At 32.6% G+C, this 21,382-nt stretch overlaps 1 protein-coding gene across 2 annotated transcripts in view; it reads right to left on the reverse strand.

Annotated features, from left to right (window-relative positions):
* Positions 1 to 21,382, reverse strand: part of LOC130242243 (transmembrane protease serine 4-like) — a 38,088-nt gene that overhangs the window by 1,198 nt on the left and 15,508 nt on the right. For both annotated transcript variants that reach the window (XM_056474288.1, XM_056474287.1), the window contains exons 2-12: positions 15,250 to 15,304; positions 13,752 to 13,886; positions 10,343 to 10,495; positions 9,515 to 9,644; positions 8,503 to 8,616; positions 8,312 to 8,355; positions 7,761 to 7,926; positions 6,117 to 6,286; positions 3,508 to 3,603; positions 3,269 to 3,414; positions 275 to 424 (exon numbers count right to left, since the gene is read on the reverse strand). In XM_056474288.1, the coding sequence (XP_056330263.1) occupies positions 275 to 424; positions 3,269 to 3,414; positions 3,508 to 3,603; positions 6,117 to 6,286; positions 7,761 to 7,926; positions 8,312 to 8,355; positions 8,503 to 8,616; positions 9,515 to 9,644; positions 10,343 to 10,495; positions 13,752 to 13,863 (1,281 nt within the window). In that variant the 5' untranslated portion in view covers positions 13,864 to 13,886; positions 15,250 to 15,304. The remainder of the gene's footprint in view (positions 1 to 274; positions 425 to 3,268; positions 3,415 to 3,507; positions 3,604 to 6,116; positions 6,287 to 7,760; positions 7,927 to 8,311; positions 8,356 to 8,502; positions 8,617 to 9,514; positions 9,645 to 10,342; positions 10,496 to 13,751; positions 13,887 to 15,249; positions 15,305 to 21,382) is intronic.

Consider the following 21,382-nt stretch of genomic DNA (forward strand, 5'->3'; position numbering starts at 1 on the left):
TAAAATTTATTAAATAAATGTAGCTGTTGGGTTTTTCCATATTATATCCATACACCGAGTTCTGTAATTTTTACCAATACGACAAGATTAACAAGTATTAAAACAATAATGTAGAAGATGACATTTAAATAGTATTTATTTTAATGATTTTTGTTTGCATGTATGCATGTATGTATGTATGTATAACATAATATTTATTTATAAACATGCAACTTAAAAAAAAATACTACTTTACAGTGAGGTTATAACTGTGTTATGTTCTGTGTGCTCGTACCTGCATTACTGAATGGGCCCAGTCAAGCATCTGGTCCACATTAGTGTAAACACCGGGAAAACCTGGTCTGGCACAACCTACACCCCAGCTGACTACTCCCACTAGCACCCAGCGGTCAGCCAAGTACACCAGTGGACCACCGCTATCACCCTATCAGAGGTAACAAATAGACACGATTATTTCAATAACACATCACACTATCTCTGAGAGTCCATATGGTGTTTTGTAAAGTTTTTATGTATCTGCTGAGATTAATCTATACGATCTACACAATTTACAGCTGAATACAGCAAAAGACCCTTAATCAAATGGTCGACGAAATACAAATCATGTACTTGAGAAACATATTGACTCTAATAGATTAAGTATGGCTACTAGGTATCAATATTATTGGAGTCAATTTCAAAAGTACTGGATTCTGGAGATTCACTCTGATCGGATTATAAAAACACTCTGAATCTTCTGTTAACAACTCAATGATTCAAGTCAAGTCAAAAGCTTTTACAATCATTCGCTATCGCTGTGGTCACTCTGTGTGGATTTTTTATATAAGTCAGTTGGTAACTGGGGATTTGCTCTGATCGGATCATTTGAAAAATAGTTTTTGGTGTGGGATCATAATCGGTGACGTAGCGTGAATCTGCTAGTGGAGTGATGACACGTTGGTTTATTATTATTATTCATAGCTGAGTTTTCTTATCCTAGGCAAAGACCCTGCTTCTTAAATATTCATGAGAGCATGTGCTTTCCGAAGGCAAGGCAGACCTGCCAAGCTGTGAGACCCAATGACTGGGTGAGACTGCGCCTGCACACGATAAGCAGTATTTAGCCGTTCATGAAGGGTCGTAAATGTGTTTCCATGATCTGCAGAGTTTGTTGCATACACAGCAAAATCCTCTGAGTAAAATGTTCTCAGTTCAGAGTGTATTTGGTCCCTCTCTAAATGAGTAAAAGTTACTCAGCAGCAGAGTTAATGTTAATGAGACAGTGAAAGGACCAATTAAGCAATGATTGAGCACTGATAATGAACACCTGCTGCTAATAAGCAGAAACAGAAGAGAAACACAAAACTACATCTACCTTCAGTCACAGCCATAAACTGAAAAAACACATTGAATCTCTCAAAATCTCAGCAGAGGATCATTAAGCAAGTCTACAAACAGCAGCTTTACTTGTTACCAACTTGTTTGGCCTTATTTCTGCCAGACAAAATTACATGTGGTGGTATTAATGAGAATCAACTGATGAAGTTATTTTTTACAACAACAATAAAAAAAAAAAACAACACCACTTTTTGTATTTTAAGATGTCACTATTGAGGAGAACAGTAGCTGCTTTGCTTTAACTCTTTGATTCAATTTATAATGTCTGTCTTTTTGCTTGCCAAGTAGTGTGTTATGGCAAGCACTGCATAAAGAGACCAAATATGACTAGGATAATTGATTCTGTCGTGAAACCAGTTAGATTGATTTTGATCTATTAAGTTTGAATGATGTTTTATCACGATAGTAACACTGTGTATGAAGAGAATTGAACTCAGCAATACTTTTATCGAGTTATAAAATGCACTAAACATCTGAAACACTCAAAACACATGGACATAATCAGAGTATGCTTCACAACGATAGTGAGGTGTTTTATCTGCAGTGCATGCTGGGAACTATGGATGAATTTTGTATGATTCTCCTAGCATGAACTGCAGCAAAAAACTCAAACTACTGTTGAGATGCATACACTGATTTATTAAGTCTGTGTCTCTAAATTGATTCAGATGCTCAATGCGTTTTAAAAAAATATATAAAACCACAGTTGAGGTGCATTTTCTTGAAAAACACAGAATTTTGTCTCTTGAATGATAAACCATCAATTTTAACATGATTTGCAAAGCTAACATTAAGCAAAGTAAACTTTTAAACATTAAGAATCAATTCAGGATCATTTAATCTGATCATATTCACCCTCTTATATTTGTCATAACAAGCAAAGAAACACAAATATCAGAAAGCAAGTCAAAGAGTAAATCAACTACTGCTTTCCACAATGGTGACATCAGACATCAGTTTTTGTAAAATGTAAATAACTTCTCAATAAATAATTCTCAATAAATTGCATGGATTTTTGTGGACATCTGAGTCAAAGAGGTTAGTCAAACAGGTTAGTAATCTGCTACTGCTGTCAGTTGTAGTGTTGTGATTCTGTTTCTGCTTATTAGCAGCAGGTGTTCATTATCAGTGCTCAGTCAACACTTAATCCTTTCATTGTCTTATTAACTTTAACTCTGCTGCTGAGTAACTTTTACTCAATTTAGAGAGGGACCAAATACACTCTGAACTGACTAAATTTTACTGTGTAGATTTTGCTGTGTAGCTTTCACTGTGATGCTGTCAGGGCCGATACAGCAAAGCTGTTTGTGTTTAGCAAGTATCTTTGTCAGTAGAGCTATACAAGAATTGGAGAATAGCGGACTTTGTCTTTTATCAGTTGGGTTTGTTACTATTCAGACACGTATATCCATGCTGCTGTGTTCACCTGTTTTTAAAATTCTACGGATTACCGGCAGGGCTAATGGTTGAAATAGAGAGGGAAAGAGACCTGCTACACTGCTATCCACTGTGTCTGCATTCAGACCCGGGGATTCAGGAGGAGAGAAGTCCTCCTCGTTTATAGTGATTACATGATTATTTTATAATGATATAACAAATTGTGGATATGTGTATATGAAATTACGAATACCAAATGTAGCAGGGCATTAAATTACTGTTTATTTTTTTGCATTTTAACTTCGTAAACTATAAAATCATGCGTCTCCTCACAGTTTGTCTCTCATTTTGTGAACTGACAACAGTTCTCTTTTTTTCTCCTGCTCTTCATGTCCTCTCCTTCCACGCCCAATATGAACCTTTTTTTTTTTAATTCTGAGGTAGACTTGAACTGAAAGAGGGGGGATTCATTACCCTTAGCTAACAGAACTGAAATTCGGAAAACACACAGTACCTGGCAAGCATCCACTCCTCCAGCCATAACACCAGCACAGATCATCCTGGGAGTGATGGAAGAGCCGTACACTGCTGGACTGGAGCACTGAGCGCTGTCTATGACCTGGATCTGAGCCTTCTGCAGCATTGAAGACAAACTACCTCCTGAAAAAAACACACAGATAATGCTTTAGATGCAAAGAGACATTTGATGGGAAGTGAATATGAATCAACCCAGGAATGAAACTAACGAGTCACCTTTTTCTGCCATATGACCCCAGCCGGTCACAACTAAGCCGTCTCCTCCCTTTAGACCGAGGTTTTGAGGAGGTAAACACACTGGTCTACGAGATTCTAAAGGTGATGAAAATAATATTAGTGATATTAATAACATTTCCCATGTAAAAAGATAATCATTTATGTGATTAATAAAGATACATATTTAAACTTTGTAAAGCATTTAAATTCTTAAAAAGCCTCTACATTAAATTATTACATTTAAACAGCATTAAGAATTATAAATATATACACTACTGGTCAAAAGTTTGGGGTCAGTAGGTTTTGTAAATGTTTTAAAATAAGCTTATCCTGCTCACCAAAGCTGCATTTATTTCGTCAAACACAGTAAAAATTGTAAAATTGTGAAATGTTATTGCACTATAAAACAACTGTTCAATAGTAGTTTATAATTTAATTTAATCATTTATTCCAGTGATTTTAATGATACATTTTCAGCTTCCTTACTCCAGTCTTTAGTCACATGATCCTTTAGCAATCATTCTAATATTAAACATTATTGATGTTATTGTTATTAATATTATTATATTATTAATGGTAATAGTAATAAAAGCAACCATGACTGGAGTAATATTTCAATTGAAATTACCTACAATAAGAAAGCAGTTATTTAAAATTTGAATAAATATAATTTTTTTTATTTACTTTTTTTTATATTTAATAAATGCTGCCTTGATGAACAGAATAATTTTCTTTAAAAAAATAAAATAAATAAAAAACTGACCCCAAACTTTTTACCGTTAGTGTAATTATACAATCAAATAATTAAACCAATTTATATCTAATAAATTAACACATTTTATATACTGTACACATGCAAAATGATTAGACTTCATGTTAATTATTTTTCAAAGTGATGTTTAATGTAGCAAGAACATTTTTTGCTGTGTTTCCTGAAATGGATTTTTTTTCTGGAGAATTCTGGAGAGTCTTATTTCATTTACTTTAGCAGGAATAAAACCTTTTTTTATTAAAAGTTTTTAAAACGATTTAAAGTGCAGTAGGTGACTGTCTTCAGAAACATTTTTTGTTGTGCTGGTTGAAAGTCTCTTCACATTCCAATAGTAATGATTAAAGTAAATGATCTAAATGTTTTTATATGTATTTTTATATTTTGGGTAAGGGATAAGACTTAAAAATGTTCATCCACCTAAATATTGTGGGGCCGAAAATTCCTCCTTTTGCGATAAGTAGCCCAAACTGTCAGTCAACAAATGTACGTTTGTACAACAGGGCACCTTTGTTCACGCAGATCCGCCGATGGGACCCTGAAATAGCATGCAAGTATGGCTTAGTAATAAGCGTAATTCCTGCACCCCACCGGCCAAGCACAAAGCATACAGCAGTTGCTTTAGTACAAAGTGCATGAGAGAGTGTAACCAGTGATCCTGTATATATAATAGTAGATATAATAGTTTTTCATTCAGAATTGTATATAGTAAAGCACTATAAAGTTTTCTAACTGGAATGATTTCCTGGGTCTCTGTCATCGTAAATGTGCGCATTTGTGATTTCAGGAGGTGTGGATTTGGACGGTAGGGGAGGAATTGTATTTGAAAGATATTATGCTAACTGGTTAGCATTAAGGCAGATCACCTACTGCCCCTTTAAGTTCAATATTATTAGCCCCCTTAAGAAATACAATTAGTTATCAAAACGGTTCAATTTAATAAAAAGAAAACAAAACACTCCCTCCTTTAAACAGCACTTAGGAAATATTCAAACAATTCACAGAATGGGGCTAATAATTTTGTCTCCAACTATGTATAATTGTACACTGCAAGCCTAAAATAAAATAAAAAACACTTATAAACAGAATTAAAAAAATATTGCTATATATTGCTATATTGTTTCCTGCAATTAAAAGGTACCAGGAATTGCTTTAAAATATGCATTTTTATTCTATGTTTGACGTAATCTCAAGCAAAACACGAAGAGAGGGTGGGACATTGAGTAGCTCCTGCCCTTTTTAAAAAAACAGTCAATAGCGCTTTGTTTTATCCCAGCTCCGCTAGTGAGAGCTCAAGTGCATTAAATGTAGAGCAAATGAGAGAAGCATCTTGAAAGGGGTGTTGCATGTCAGATACTAGAGAGCATTTGATTGTTTATAATGTGATGAGAAACTGTAATGTGAGGTGACGTAAATAAAACCGTTGGTTCTTTTGGGTGGAAGTGACAAACTACAAGCTTTACATGTTTATATCAGTTTTAGATCTACTAAATGCAAATGTTGTCACTGTTTTGGAGCACACTAGCTTATAGATATCCTAAAAACAAATAATAATGATACTAACATCTAAAAAACTTTATTTTAATTTCGTGGGACCTTTAATGTTACTATTTCTACAGACAATAATAATACTAATAATAATAATTTGCTGTACATGTGTTCAGCATTCTCAAAAATACCCCAGAACATTAGACCAACAGATTTTTTTGTAGTACAGGACACATGAACTGACAGGCTCAAAGGAATGACTTTATGTGGTCAGTTTTTCATTGTAACCCAATCTCCAATTCAAAAGAAAGAAGCTAAAAAGGGCGTTTGCATGGTTGTGTGTGTGTTGTACCTGACACAGTGATGGGAGACTGGAGTTTGATCATTGTAATGTCAAAGTCACTTTCTGTTGGGTTGTAATTGCTGTTGACGATGATTTCTTTCACATACGAAGATGGAGAAGAACTCAGATACGTGATTCCTGAGACGACACTCCAGCGGCTCAGAGCCTTTCTGCCATCCCTGAACAAAACACAACAATGTGACATTCTCAATGCACTGCCCTTTTCAGACCACACCCTGGATTAGTTCTATTTACAAAGCATCATTAGGTAAACCTTAAACAATTCACAATCGTGCTTTTTATTTGTTTGCATGTTGAATGACTTGCAGTACAGTTTGCAAATCAGGTGAACTTGTTGTGGCTGTAGATGACTTTCTAAGTATTTATGAACCACTTTTGAAAGTAAATGATAAAAACATGCTTGTCTTCATGACTCACTTTTTAAAAATTTGTAAATAATTAAAAAAATACTGCGTTCCACACAATTCCTTTATGTTGTCTAAACACAAATTAAGTTGAGTAAATACTCAAGAATTGGGTTGATTCAGCTCATTTTAAATACGAAAAACATTTGAGTGTATACAATAATTATTATTTTTAATTCTTTATAATATTTTGAATACTTTTTGTAAATTCTTAACAGATTTTTTTGTTTGTAGGCTGCACATCACTGCTTGTGAACACAATATTCACATCATTCATGTCAATGAATTAGTACTTGAACCAACTACTACTGCAAAAAAAAAAAAAAAAAAAAAAAAACATAACCAGCACTTTTGCCTTTAAAAACATATTTATACATGACTGAACACACAATGTAGTTTTGGTGTCATAACTGTGTATTTAGGTTGATTCTGCAATATTAACATATTTAGAATTTGTCGATTAATACAGTTATCATTTTAGGTACTTTTGGATTACTTTTAGATTACTTTGCATTTAAAAGTAATCCAAAAGTTATTCAGATTAATTTACTTAAAGTAATCGAAATCTAATCTACAATTTCTAACCCCAATATTTGAAAATATGACATTGCAAACTGCATAAATGCCAATTTTTGAATTTTCTGATTGAACAATATTTGTGCTAAAGGTAAGACTGATTGAAATAATGACAGTAAACAAATCACATGCAGAAACGTTTGTGTTTTGTATCTCCTAAGAATGTAAAATAAAGCGGAATAATGTAATTATTTAACAGGTGCGAATCATGACCATCTGAATGATATTATTTACAAGATTAATGCACCAAAATAAAATAAAAAGGCTAGTGCGCAGTGCATACTTCATTAGTAAACAAATCACGCACTTAGATATAAGCACTTTGCTACATCAAAATAAGACTTAATAATGGTATAAAAACATGATCTGTGGACATAAACCTCCATAGGCCTGTTGTGCAAAACGAGTTGAACAAACTCTGGGTTCTGGTTAAGACCAGGTTAAGTTGTTTCAAAACACTTAATATAAACATTCTCTGTAAACTCTGGGTCAGTTCGATTCATTTTTCACCAAAAAGTCTGAAATTTTGCCATCTATAGAGGTTGAGAGTGCAAACTAAGACATGCGGGTGTGTAATTAACAACATAATTTTAATTTTTGGGTGTACTAATCCTTAAATACTAAAGGCCCTTTAAATGTTTGGACCACTCACCCATTGAAGCAGTGGGCTGCAGTGACAACCCAGTTTGGAGTCACCAGTGATCCTCCGCATGTGTGCTGGCCACTATACTGCAAGCTGACCTGCCAGGGCCAGTTCGCAATGTCAGCATCCTTTCCGCCTACAATCCGGTCCTGGTTTCTGGACAAACCACAGTCTGCTGCAAAATAAGGCACACAATAATATTAGTAATTCAACACACAAATTGAACAAACCAAACAGACACATATTAAATCACAACTCACTGGACATTTCACTTTTAAACTGTGAAATGTGCTACTTTTTTGTAAAACATTTTTTAAAAATTCTACTGTAGGTTTAAACACACACATACATGGTGATATTTTACACAAAAACACATGATCAGTTCAGACAAACAGCCGCTTCTCCACATTTAAAACATGTTTTGGCCTGTGTAACTGCACAGTCCAGATGATTAACTGTCAGTGAACACACCTTTGAGTTAGATTTAGCTTTGTTCTTGGTTAACATTATAAGTTTGTTTGGTTATTAACTAATGTCTTGGATTAGTATGTCATAGTTACCGGAGCATGATAATGTGATGACAGTTCCCGTACTGCATACCTTACTGAAAAAAGAAAAAAAAAGAGACAAAAGAAAATATGACAGGATGTTTAGAATCAAAATGAATAATGACCACATCTTTCAGTATAGGTGAGAGTACATTTTATTATTGAATCAAATGTTGCTTTTTATTTCATATGTATTTACTGACCGATCTGATGCAGTGGATTGGAAAGTCTGTGGTTTGGTTGTGCCCACCATGCAGAAAGACATCTTCAGATCAGACGGCAGAGGACCCACTGGGATGCTGCTGAAAACCGGAGAACTGGAAACAAAAAACACATGCTTAAAAACAGGCTGAAATAATGAGCTGAAGTCTTGCATTTATTTAACACTGAAATTAACAGATGTCATTAATTCAAAGAAAGGCTGATGCTGTTATGATAGTCAAGCTAAAACCATAAACAGTTTTTGTAACCAAAACACACACAAATAAATAAATAAATTTAACGTTATTTCAGAGAGTTGCCAAAATGTAGTTCTCCAAAAGAATAAAAAATAAATAAATAAAAATAATATATATATATATATATATATATATATATATATATATATATATATATATATATATATATATATATATATATCATAAAATGTATAATGATGATAATAATGAGAAAAAAATAATAAGAAACAATTATAAAAGTGAACACTGTATATTACATTCTATTAATAATAATAATAATAATAATAATAATTAACAAATAAATGTGAATATGTATTATATTATATTATATTATATTATATTATATTATATTATATTATATTATATTATATTATATTATATTATATGAAATATAACCAAGTAAACAGTCAGTTTACTTTTAGTCATTCTCGCTGGATTTATGATTATCGTTATGTGTTCGAGTAAAATGTATTATTAAAGTATAAAATATTAAAATTAAATTTAAGAGTATTAAATTATTATTTGTCATTTTGACTAATTGTAACTGTCTGGAATTTTAAAAAATGCCGGAAATAACAATAATTTTATTTAAAATTTGAAAGAAATGTTATCTGACTTTTATAGGATCAATCACAGTGATCTAAGGTGTATTTAAAAACTTTCAGTAAGGATGAATTTTCAGCTAAAACACTGAATGCGTTTGTGGTACTGTATGTCATAAAGCACAGTGTTTCTACTGTTGATCTGTAATACTCACACTGAATATCCCAGCAGCTGACAGGCAGTCTCAGCATGTTGCTGCGTGAAACTCTCTGAACACACACTTTTCCATGTGTTATCACTAGGACTCAATACCTGAAGCACATTACTGGCAGAGTACAGTCGTACTGTAGAGAGAGAAAAAAACAAAACAGGTTTCAATTTCCAATATCACCCTTTCAAACTGTTTACATATTAAAAATTCATTACAAAAAACATTCACTTCAATAACACAATATTTAGTGTTAAAAAAGTGCAATTTTCATTATTTTATTTATCATATTTTTATTATATTATTTTTTATTTGGCACAAGTTTAATTTATTTACATGGACAGGGTGGAGTTTATAAACTGCTTTTTAATAAACACGTTATTTTATGGTAAAGTTATGGTAACAGTTATTTTTACATGTTCTTTTATGGTTGTTTGGGAATAATTAAACAAACAAACAACAACATTATTTACAGTAAAATGCTGTAAACAATGCCTTTGTTACATGTGCATGGCTAAAATGCTAGTTTCACATTACTTTGGTAATTTAGCATAAAAGAATTCAGCAAAAAAGTTAATACTCTTTAAATAATTTTTATTTATTATTTATAATATTTTTAAAAAAAAAATTATTAATAATATTTTATGTAATATGGATTTTATTTTTTTAACATGCATTTGAAAAAAAATCTTCACATTTAGTAGAAAAGAGGGTGAGGCTGATGCATTCATCTCGTTTATCCTTAAACCGGACACACAGGTTATGTCTTTGAGAGGGTATGTGGGCATGTGTGTGTCTGCGTGCATGTCTGTCTGTCTGTGTGTTTGTGCTTACAAGGAAAGGTGGTGTTGGGTTTAAACATGGTGACGCAGGCAGACTCATCTTCGGCTTCACTGCAGTCCTTTTTCCCATCGCACATCTTCTCCAGCGGGATGAACTTCCATGATTTTGTGCAGAAGAAATACTTGCTGTCGATCAACTGCTTGACTGCAAATGACAACAGAAATGATGTTAAATTATTCAGTTATTGCATTTCTTGTGTCAAAGTTCAAAAGAGTGACTAAATAATAATAATAATAATAATAAAAATAATAATAATAAATTACATTTTTCAGATTAAATTTAATAAAGTTTTACAATGTATTGAATACAGTTTAACATACATGTCACAAACTTACATACTTTATATGATGCATTTATTACAGCTTTCTTGTTTTCAATGTTCCAAGGTTAAAGGTGCATGTCAAATTGCATACTTGGACACTATTCTATGGCATTTTGTTGTATTAATACTAGAAGTGCATTTGCACTGAAATATACAGTAAGTGCACTTTAAATATCCAAATAATGCACTTGTTTAACTATATAAATAAATAAATAAATAAATAAATAAATAAATAAATAAATAAATAAGTGTGGAATGTTAAACACTTCTTGCACACAACGCTCACGTTTTTTCTCACATAGACTTATTGGCGTGATTTTGCATTCACAATGGCATGAACGTTATAGGGGGTGGTCAAATTTATTTATTTATAATTTAAATTTATAATTATTACTGTTAATATTCAAGATCTTTTTTACAGATCTTTACATTTTTGATTTACAGATCAGAGCAAACTATTTCTCACTATTTAGAAGACCGACCCCCCATATTTGCTATTTTAACATCCTTCAGGGGGGGAGGGGGGATAATGCATTAATTTGGTGGATCAATTCTTCCCAAACCACTCTGTAACTGGCACCCTAGTTATAATCATACATGATAATCATCTCGGTGTGCACGAGTCTTAAATTTACACAATTTATATGATGCAGTCATTACCATTTTCTTGTTTAATAATAAACACCGGGATGTTTATCGTGTGCGGTTATTGTCAGCATCTGAGATGTTTTTCCCAATTCATGTCACGTTTCACACTAACTTTAGCAGCTCGACATATGTGAATAATTGTGTCAATCTCATTGGTCGGAAAGTTTTAACATGCGTCAGAACAAACCAAATTAGCCAGAGGCTTTTTTAAATCATGCTTTTATGTCTGGGATTTTGCCTGATTTAGTCACACAGTTATAGTCCCAGTGTGCACGAGACTTATTATAGTATAAAGAAATATTACATTTTATATGATGAATTCTTTAATTGCAGTTGTGTTCAATGAACTACTTGACTAGATCAAAATGAAATAAAACAGCACTTGTAATTATAACAAACAGCAATGATATTTAATTATTCAGTTTGAGTCACAAAGGTCAAAGGAGTGCCTGAATAACTGTCGTTGAGGAAAATAATTTGACTTGTGAATTTGTGACTCATTGTTTGTGTAAAAAAATGAATGCGTGAAAGGTTAAGCTGGAAACAACATATCAGTTTCTCTCGTCTCGATAAAAAACAAATATCACATTTGGTTGTTTGTGGTATTTCAGTTAAACAGGTTTCTGTTTGCATTTTACATGTTACAAATGTATACAATCATGTGTTTCTTATTTAAGTTCACATACGCACTGTAAATCTAACTTCATGCATGTAACCAGTGTAATATTTATGCACGTGTAATAACTGAATAATAACTGAACTTCACTTTCATTTCCATTTTTTATACTTAAAGGTTTCAAAATAATACATCTTATATAAATAAATACATAAATAAATACATATACACACACACACACACACATATATACATATATATATATATATATATATATATATATATATATACACATATATATATATATATATATATATATATATATATATATATATATATATATATATATATATATATATATATATATATATATATATATATATATATATATATATACACACACATACATACATACATACATACATACATATACACATATACATATACATATATATACACACACACACACAGTTGAGGTCAGAAATATTACCCCCCTGTTTATTTTTCCCCAATGTCTGTTTAACAGAGAGAAGATTTTTTTCAACATTTCTAAAAATAATATTTTTAATAACTTATTTCTAATAACTTTATTTTAATTTATTTTATCTTTGCCATGATGACAGTAAATAATATTTTATTAGATATTTTTTAAGACACTTCTATACAGCTTAAAGTGACATTTAAAGGCTTAACTAGGTTAATTAGGTTAACTGGGCAGGTTAGGGTAATTAGGCAAGTTATTGTATAATGATGGTTTGTTCTGTAGACTATTGAAAAAAAAATAAATAGCTAAGGGGCTAATAATATTGACCATAAAATGTTTTTTTTTTATTTAAAAACTAATTTTATTGTAGATGAAATAAAATAAAACAAATAAGACTTTCTCCAGAAGAAAAAATATTATCAGACATACTGTGAAAATTGACTCACTCTGAACAGATCATTTGAATCAGTGAATCTTTTACTGGAGTCTCACTCTGAAAAGGTAATTTGAATCAGTGAATTGTTTACTGGTTTCTCACATATTTATTTTCCTCCTAATATTAACAACGCCGTGCTTGATCCACACGATTGGTTCGGACTCGGACAAGCTCCTCCGTCCGGGTGATGTCACGTAATTTGAAAAAAAACACGAGAAATTGATGTGACCCTCTCTACATGTAGCAAAACCATAGAGTGTAACAGATGGCAAAATGTAAGACTGAATCTGACTGAACTCATATGAGTTCGTACGAATTAGACACTAAACTGACAAAACGTAAAATAGTTATGTGTCCTTGTGAGATCAGGCCGGACATTCCAAGGCATGTTATTCACAGATAACCACCGCTAAAACTAATAACACGGGCATATATAGATACTAATAATTATCTTAATGCTTAATTGTCATGCTATTGTTTCCATCTGTTTGGCGCCATCTTGTGACTGAATAAATAAGTAGGTTAGTGTGGGATGCATTCAGTCAAATTTTCTTTCCACAAGCTTTACATTTAATGAAAGAGCTAGTAAAATTATGGCTCAGATCAATCATTTGTGTCTAATTGTTTAGTTTGGTGGCAAATAGCCATGCAATAAGCATTATAATGTACATTAATATGTTTTTTTTCCACAGAAAATAGCACTGATAGGCTGATAAGGTTGATGAAACTGCCTAGAGTATACTGTATACTTAAAATCCAATAACTCAAAATTTGACTTTAACACACATTTTTTAAAAGTTCAAACAGAATTGTGAAGCATGACAATTATCTTTCTATATGTACAGTAAATCACAATAATAGAATGTGAAATGAAACAGATGATCTGTAACTCACTGAGGAAAGCAGCCACACCCAAAATTGCCAGAACGACCACCACCATCAGGACTGTAATGATGATCTTCTTCTTGTTTGGCCCTTTCGGCTTCTGAGTCTTTGGGGCAGTCATGAGTTTTGTGCGTTTTGCAGGCTCTAAAAATTGACATGAAATAAATGCCACGTGCTCTCTTTTTTTCCTTGTACAACAAGGACTTGAATCATAATTATTAGAATCAAGTAGTGTTGTCAAAAATATTGATTTTCCAACCCAGGCTCATTGGAGATATGTGCCCAGGGCTACATTTTTGTTATGTGCGCTTGCGGTTTTTGTTTTCACAAATCTACTAGAGGATATGTTCACACCTGGCCAATCCTGGAGCACCTTGACCTTCTTTGCTTTCAGGAACTTTGATGTGGAGGCTGAAGTATGAGAAGGAGCGCTATCCTGCTGAAGAATTTGCCCTCTCCTGTGGTTTGCAATGTAATGGGCAGCACAAATAGTCTATGCAGATTTCTTGCTCGCTTTACAATGCAAATCCATCTAGATCCACTTATTTGGTAAACAATGCAAGTCTCTCATATAATATAAATCTACTAAGACAGAGAATATTACTTTTCAAACTGTATTGTAAATAAATCGAATGAACACTTTCTTATTAGTCATTATTATTACTGAATTTAATTTAAAAACTGAATAAATATAAATTTACACACATTTACACAAGTAAATAAATAGACTCAACGATGGGCTAAAAATCTGTGGATTTCTGCGTGTGCAGATTCCATCTGGGCCTATGTATACCCAATGAGCCTGTGTTGGAAATTTCAATATGTATCAATACTGAAATATCTGAAACGATATGATATCAATTTCGAAACTATACAATATAGAGGCTCTTAAGCTCAGCACGTAAATGAATTGAATAGGCTAAATATACCTCAAATAATGTCAAAGTATACATATTTAAAAGACAGACGAAATGTCTTAAAGTGACAGAAGCCATTATCATTAATCAGTAAAAAACAAAAAAACTGAAAAAAAAACGTAAGTTACTGTAAGATCTACCTGATGATTTTTCAAAGCCCTGATTTCATATGTATGCATGTTGTTCTTATTTGTGTTACTGAATGTTCTTATTTATTTATGAATGATTCAATAAAATAAAAATTGTATATATGGTAATTTAGGCTAATAGTTTGTTCTCAATACTGAAATTAGAATGTAAAAATTCTTAAATAGTAAATATATTTAACTTATTAGAATTTTACAAGGCATAATTTAGTACAATCAATCTATCTATTTATCCATCAATCACTAGTAATAATCCTTAACACTGAGCCATGCTTTACAAATGAAGATGCATTAATAACATTATGTGAATTAACTCTGCAAGGTGTGGTATTCAAATGGTGTAAAGAACAGGTGCTTCTTAAGGTGACATATGGAGGTTAGAAATTCCAGTATTGTGACAACACTACAATGGAGGTTATATCCATAAATCAGGTGATACTGTACCTGGCTTTGGTGGGTTTAAGGGTGTCGTGTTTTCCTCAGGAACCTGAGTTTTAGTCTGAGAATGACAATGAGAAAAAAAAAAGATGTATGATTTTTCACACACTGAAGCTTTATTACTCAGTCTTCTCTATTTTGAATCCAAACAAATAAAAGAAGAGGTACAACTGAGGCAAAGGAACAAAACTAGCTAAATGGGCACATTAAACTGTTAGAAAATTAACTAATAAAAAAAAAAAAGAAAAGAAAGATGTGAAAAATGGGGTTAACGTTTAACAAACAAGTAATTAAATTATGTTTTATAATATTATTAATAGTAATGATAATAACAACAACAATCATAATCATCATCAAGTAAATCAATTAATGAATGAATTAAGTAATAGGTGAAAAAAAGAAAAATAATGCATAAACTAGACATACAGACAGATGGTATTTTTATGGAACATATACTTATATTATTAACATTATTGTATTAAATATTTATATAAATGTTGCCTTAATTTTGGTTAGTATTATTTTCACTTTCATTTTTAATTTTACATCTGCTGATCAAGGATTATCATTTCAAATCACTGATATAGAAAAGTATTTTAGTCCTAGACAGCGTTATCCTAATGATAGAAACCAGTGCGCTAATGACAGAGGGGGAATATTTCTCCTGTGCGTGTATGCAAATCTTATTTTGACTGCAAATATTATTTATGCAAACCTTTTTTTTTTTTATTCAGACTCCTGACATCACAAATGCAGGTCAAGATCTAAACAAAATACACCCACTGAACCGCAATATGCATTTTAAGAGGATTTTTGCCTGATGTAAAATAAATTAATTAAATAAAATACCCAAATATACAATTGAAGTCAGAATTATTAGCGCCCCTGTTTATTTTTTCCCCCAATTTTTGATTAATAGAGAGAAGATTTTTCTAACACATTTCTAAACATAATAGTTTTAATAACTATCTCTAATAACTTATTTATTTTATCTTTGCAATGATGACAGTAAATAATATTTGACTAGATATTTTTCAAGACACTTCTATACAGCTTAAAGTGACAATTAAAGGCTTAACTAGGTTTATTAGGTTAACTAAGCAGGTTAGGGTAATTAGGTAAGTTATTGTATAACAATGGTTTGTTTTGTAGACTATTAAAAAAATTGCTAATTGAAAAGGGGCTAATAATTTTGATCTTAAAATGGGTTTTAAAAAAATTTAAACTGCTTTTACTCTAGCTGAAATAAAACAGATAAGATTTTCTCCAGAAGAAAAAATAGTATCATACATGCTGTGAAAATGTCCTTGCTCTGTTAAACATCATTTGGGAAATATAAAAAAAAGAAAGAAAAATAAAAAAATAAATAAAACGAAAGGGGGATAATAATTCTGACTTCAACTGTATGTACCTGAATATCAATGTAATCTAATGAGTTCACTGAACAAATCACTGTAAAACACACTAATATAACATCTGTCTCTTAAAGAAACTACAAGATTTGTCAGTTGTGAAGAATGTGAAATGAAACTGAACACCGTCACTGTTTTGACTAGTTTGCCATACACCTAAAATAGTATCAGGGTGATTCCGTCATTCAAAACAACACCGATCACACCGTTCCCAAACATATCCAGCCTCAACAAGAACACTCCAACTTTCTCTCATCTCCAAATCAACATTTCATTAATCATATTTATATGTAAAAAAAAAAATAAATAAAAGTAACATACAATGGCATGATTCATTATCAACTAAACATTCATCTTTCCATGCTGACCAAGTAAAGCATGCGCTGTACTGTGCGTTTATTCTCATTTTCAGTTGACTAAATTCTTGAGCAACAGTAGTCAAACAACAAATGAGTCAGTGTTTCTTTTTCCATCAAAAGTACAAACTTTCACAATTCTAATTTCAAGAGCAGAACAAACTGAGAATACTCATTTGTGATGTGCTATACTTCACAGTATATAGGGGGCTATGATGTTTAACATGGAAAAAAATAAATAAAATAAAAAAATCGAATTCTGGTGATAAAATAAATTAACAAATTAATAATGAGACAGAACTTGGCAAGTTAAAAATGTAAAAGCTGTGCACCTGATGAAAGTGTGATTTGAAATAGTGATTTAAACCATGAAAAGACAATAAAGTCTGCACATTGTAGTGTATGTATTGTTTTGGTTACTATATTCATTTTCGGTGGTGGACAGTAACTAAGTATTTTTACTTCACTACTGTACTTATGTACATATTTTAACAGGGTATATGCAGGACTCAAAGATAATTTCAATACCTTTTTAAGACTTTTTAAAGATCTCAGAATATTTTAAGACCTCATCGCTACTTCAAGTTCTAATCAGTATCAAACCTTTAACTTTATAAACAGTTGTAGTTAAATAAATCAATGGTGCACAACCATGCAACAGCTCGGAAGTAACACTAAATTATGCGGTTGTGTTCAGGCTTCAGACACTGTTTAAACTAGTCTTTCTTCAACCTGGAGTACGCAAACTTACATTTTGCCATCTGTTACACTCTATGGTTTTGCTACATGTAGAGAGGGTCACATCAATTTCTCGTGTTTTTTTCAAATTACGTGACATCACCTGGACGGAGGAGCTTGTCCGAGTCCGAACCAATCGTGTGGATCAAGCACGGCGTTGTTAATATTAGGAGGAAAATAAATATGTGAGAAACCAGTAAACAATTCACTGATTCAAATTACCTTTTCAGAGTGAGACTCCAGTAAAAGATTCACTGATTCAAATGATCTGTTCAGAGTGAGACTCCAGCAGAGGTTTCACTCATTCAAACAATCTGTTCAAACCCAGCAGGCAAACAATGTCGATAGACGTTAATAGGTTAGATTTAGATGGTGACATCAGGGGCCTGTTTCAGTAAGGAGGTTCAACCAACTCGGAGTTTAAACTTCAACTCTGAGTTAGGGCTGTGCAATTAATCGAAAATCCGATTTCGATTTTGGCTTCTAACCATTATGAAAAATCATTAATCGAGATAAATGATTATTGCATCACATACCGCCCCCTTTCCAGTTATACACATTTGCTGCTCTGCAAAGCTCAGTTCCACGTGAAAATGACTAAAAGCATGTGCTGTAATGTAACGTTTACAGCATGGGATGATTTTTTTTTATACCTTTTATTAAATTCCTATTTATACATTTTTGCACTGGGTGGCGGTTTTGGTGTACTGCTCCTTTAAGGCTTGTCCTCCCCGCCCACCGTTTCTACGTGCCTTTCTGCGTGCCTTAATCTCCTCCCTCGGCTGCGTCAGACAACAGACAGACTTAAAGGAAGCAGATCCCACGTAGCGTTTGTGAGAAATACTACAGTAAGAACTTTACCAATTAGTATTTGTTGTGCAGTTGCATCGATGAGTCACACAAAGTTCACGCGCGCGCGCGCACATCGCAGCAGACACACACGCACGCACGCACGCACGCACACACGCACACACGCAGCACCCGTTTAGCTTTGCACTCTTTTTGCACACATATGTGACAGGATACAGGTTAATATCCACTGCTGTATAAATATCTGTTATGTTAATGAACAAAATAAACCTGATTAAATGTCCACAAACCGGGATTGAATCGTTTTCCTTTATAATTGTTATGACACGCGGCTGTGCTGATGAAGTAAAGCTAAGCTAAATCGCTGTAATTTATTACACACATGCACTGTTTTAAAACATGTGAAACTTACGTTTGATCACATTTGATGATGATAGATGATCCTAGCAAACTGAACAAGACTTTTATTCCCGGTTGCTTTGCGCACGTCTGGTCTTGTTGTTATGATTATACACGTGACTACCGGGACAGGTTAATACGCAGCTGTCAATCAATTCGCTGGGTGGGGGGACTTCACTCCTACGTAAAGTCGCGGTTGATCTAAAAACCGCTCCAATTGGTCCACCGTTTTTATGTTGCTAAATTGAAAAAAAAAGGACTGGGTGTGTTTATTTCACCCCAATATAATGGTCTATACACCATACATGCACATATGTCTGTCCAAACAGCTTGAAAAGTAGATTTTTCCCCATAGGTGCCCTTTAAATCAAACAACAAAAGGAGAAAAATCCCTTACTGCTCTTGACTGAAGGACTTTTGTAGCTGAAGTTTTTTTTTCTTACAGTGAAGATGCTTAAAGCACAGTTTGTTTCGTATTTTTATTCCATTATATTTATTTCCCTTTCCTTATTCACAGGGAGGAAAATAACTGTGCATATATACAGTTAAAGGTAGAATTCTTAGCCCATTATTAGCGATAATATTCCCAATTTCTGTTTAATGGAACGATTTAGTTTCAACCCATTTTTTAAACATGACAGATTTAATAACTCATTTCTTAATTATGATAAATAGGCAAGTCATTGTATAACAGTAGTTTCTTCTGCAGACAATAAAAATATATATATTGATTAAGGGGGCTAATAATATTGACCTTAAAATAGGTTTCAAAATATTAAAAACTGCTATTCTAGCCGAAATGAAACAAATAAGGCTATCTCCAGAAGAAAAAATATTATAGGAAATACTTTGAAAATTCCTTCTGTAAAACATAATTTGGGGGAAAAAAATTCACAGGACGGCATATAATTGACCTGATAATAATGACTCATCTGATAATCGTTTTGAATAATCGTGATTACAATTATGACCAAAATAATCGTGATTATGATTTTTCCCATAATCGAGCAGCCCTACTCTGAGTTTTTGATCTCTCGGTAAGTCAAGAGTTTCCGGTTTCAGAATAGCTGATCTGAGTTAGGTCAATCAACTTTGAGTAGACCAACTCCGAGTTAAGCGCACACACCGTGACTATAAAAAAGCTTTATAAATGGAGAGCAGATATTACGAGTCACCAACATCACTGCATCAGTGAAAAAGAGACAGTTAGCGTGGGAAATCATAGCTGCTCAAGTTAATGTGCAAGTTTACATTTAAAGTATTTAAATATTTAAGTATAATAAAAAAGCAATGTAATGTGTGACATTTATTAACTTTTCACTTGAAAAAGTTTTTCAACTTTTCAACTTTTTGGAATTGGCAGTAATTTTGAAGTTATTTCAGATGTAATTGCATTAAATTACATAAAAATGGGCTACTGCATAGTTTCTACAACAAATTTGACAAAACAAGAATGCATATAACTTTAATGTTCAGTGGAAATGGGTTTAAGGCTTTAAGGTTCCCACTTTTACACATGTTGATCAGTTTAAGATAGAATTTCTAAAAGTGAGTTTTTAATTAGATTTAAAAGTGCACTTGTGTGTCTACCTTTATTATTGATCAAGTGGTCGAGGTTGATATGACATTTAGAATGCAAGCAGAACTTAAAAAATTGTTCACTAGTAATTCATTCATTCATTAAAAAAGGACAAGCCATTCTCGTACGTGACTTTGTTCTTTATGTGACTGAAATGTAGGCAATAGATATGTTTCAATCCAAAAATGCAAATTAACTTTGTGCGTTTGTAGCGATGAGACGTGGAGAACAGATGCTCTTGACATGCTTCAGATGCTCTGGACGTAATTAATAATATAATAACATTAATTCTAAAATGGTTAAGGCGATTTAGAATGACCAAATCAACATTTCAGATCTTTTACAATGTGCTCAGCCTGCTGGTTTGTCCATTCACACACATTTTCATCATCACATGATCTCTTATAACAAACCTTTTTTTATACACATACGGGAATTTGTTCGGTAAAAGTGTTTCCATCGTAGTTTATGTGCATCTTTTCTTATTGAATAAAAAGCTTATCCTACTCCGTTATGGGCATTTGTGGTATATGCCTATTTTCAAAAGTTATGTGCATCTTGGCGTTTCCATCTACCGATTTTTTATGTGCATAACCAAAATGCGCATAAAAATAGCTGGGTGGAAATGTAAGGCGAGAAATACAGCATTGTCTTTAAAAAAGGGGAGGGGACCAACAGAAACTCAGAGTTTAGAGAATAAAACCTGCTCCTGACCAGGTTAGGTTCACCGAGTAAGTTACTACATTCTAGTTAGTAAGTTACCACGTTCTGACTCTGAGTAAAAGCTACCTCTCTTTCAGAAACGGCTTAAAAAGGCTTAACTTACCCTGGTGACAAACCTGCCA

This window comes from Danio aesculapii, chromosome 15 (assembly GCF_903798145.1).
Source record: "Danio aesculapii chromosome 15, fDanAes4.1, whole genome shotgun sequence".
Lineage (NCBI taxonomy): Eukaryota > Metazoa > Chordata > Actinopteri > Cypriniformes > Danionidae > Danio > Danio aesculapii.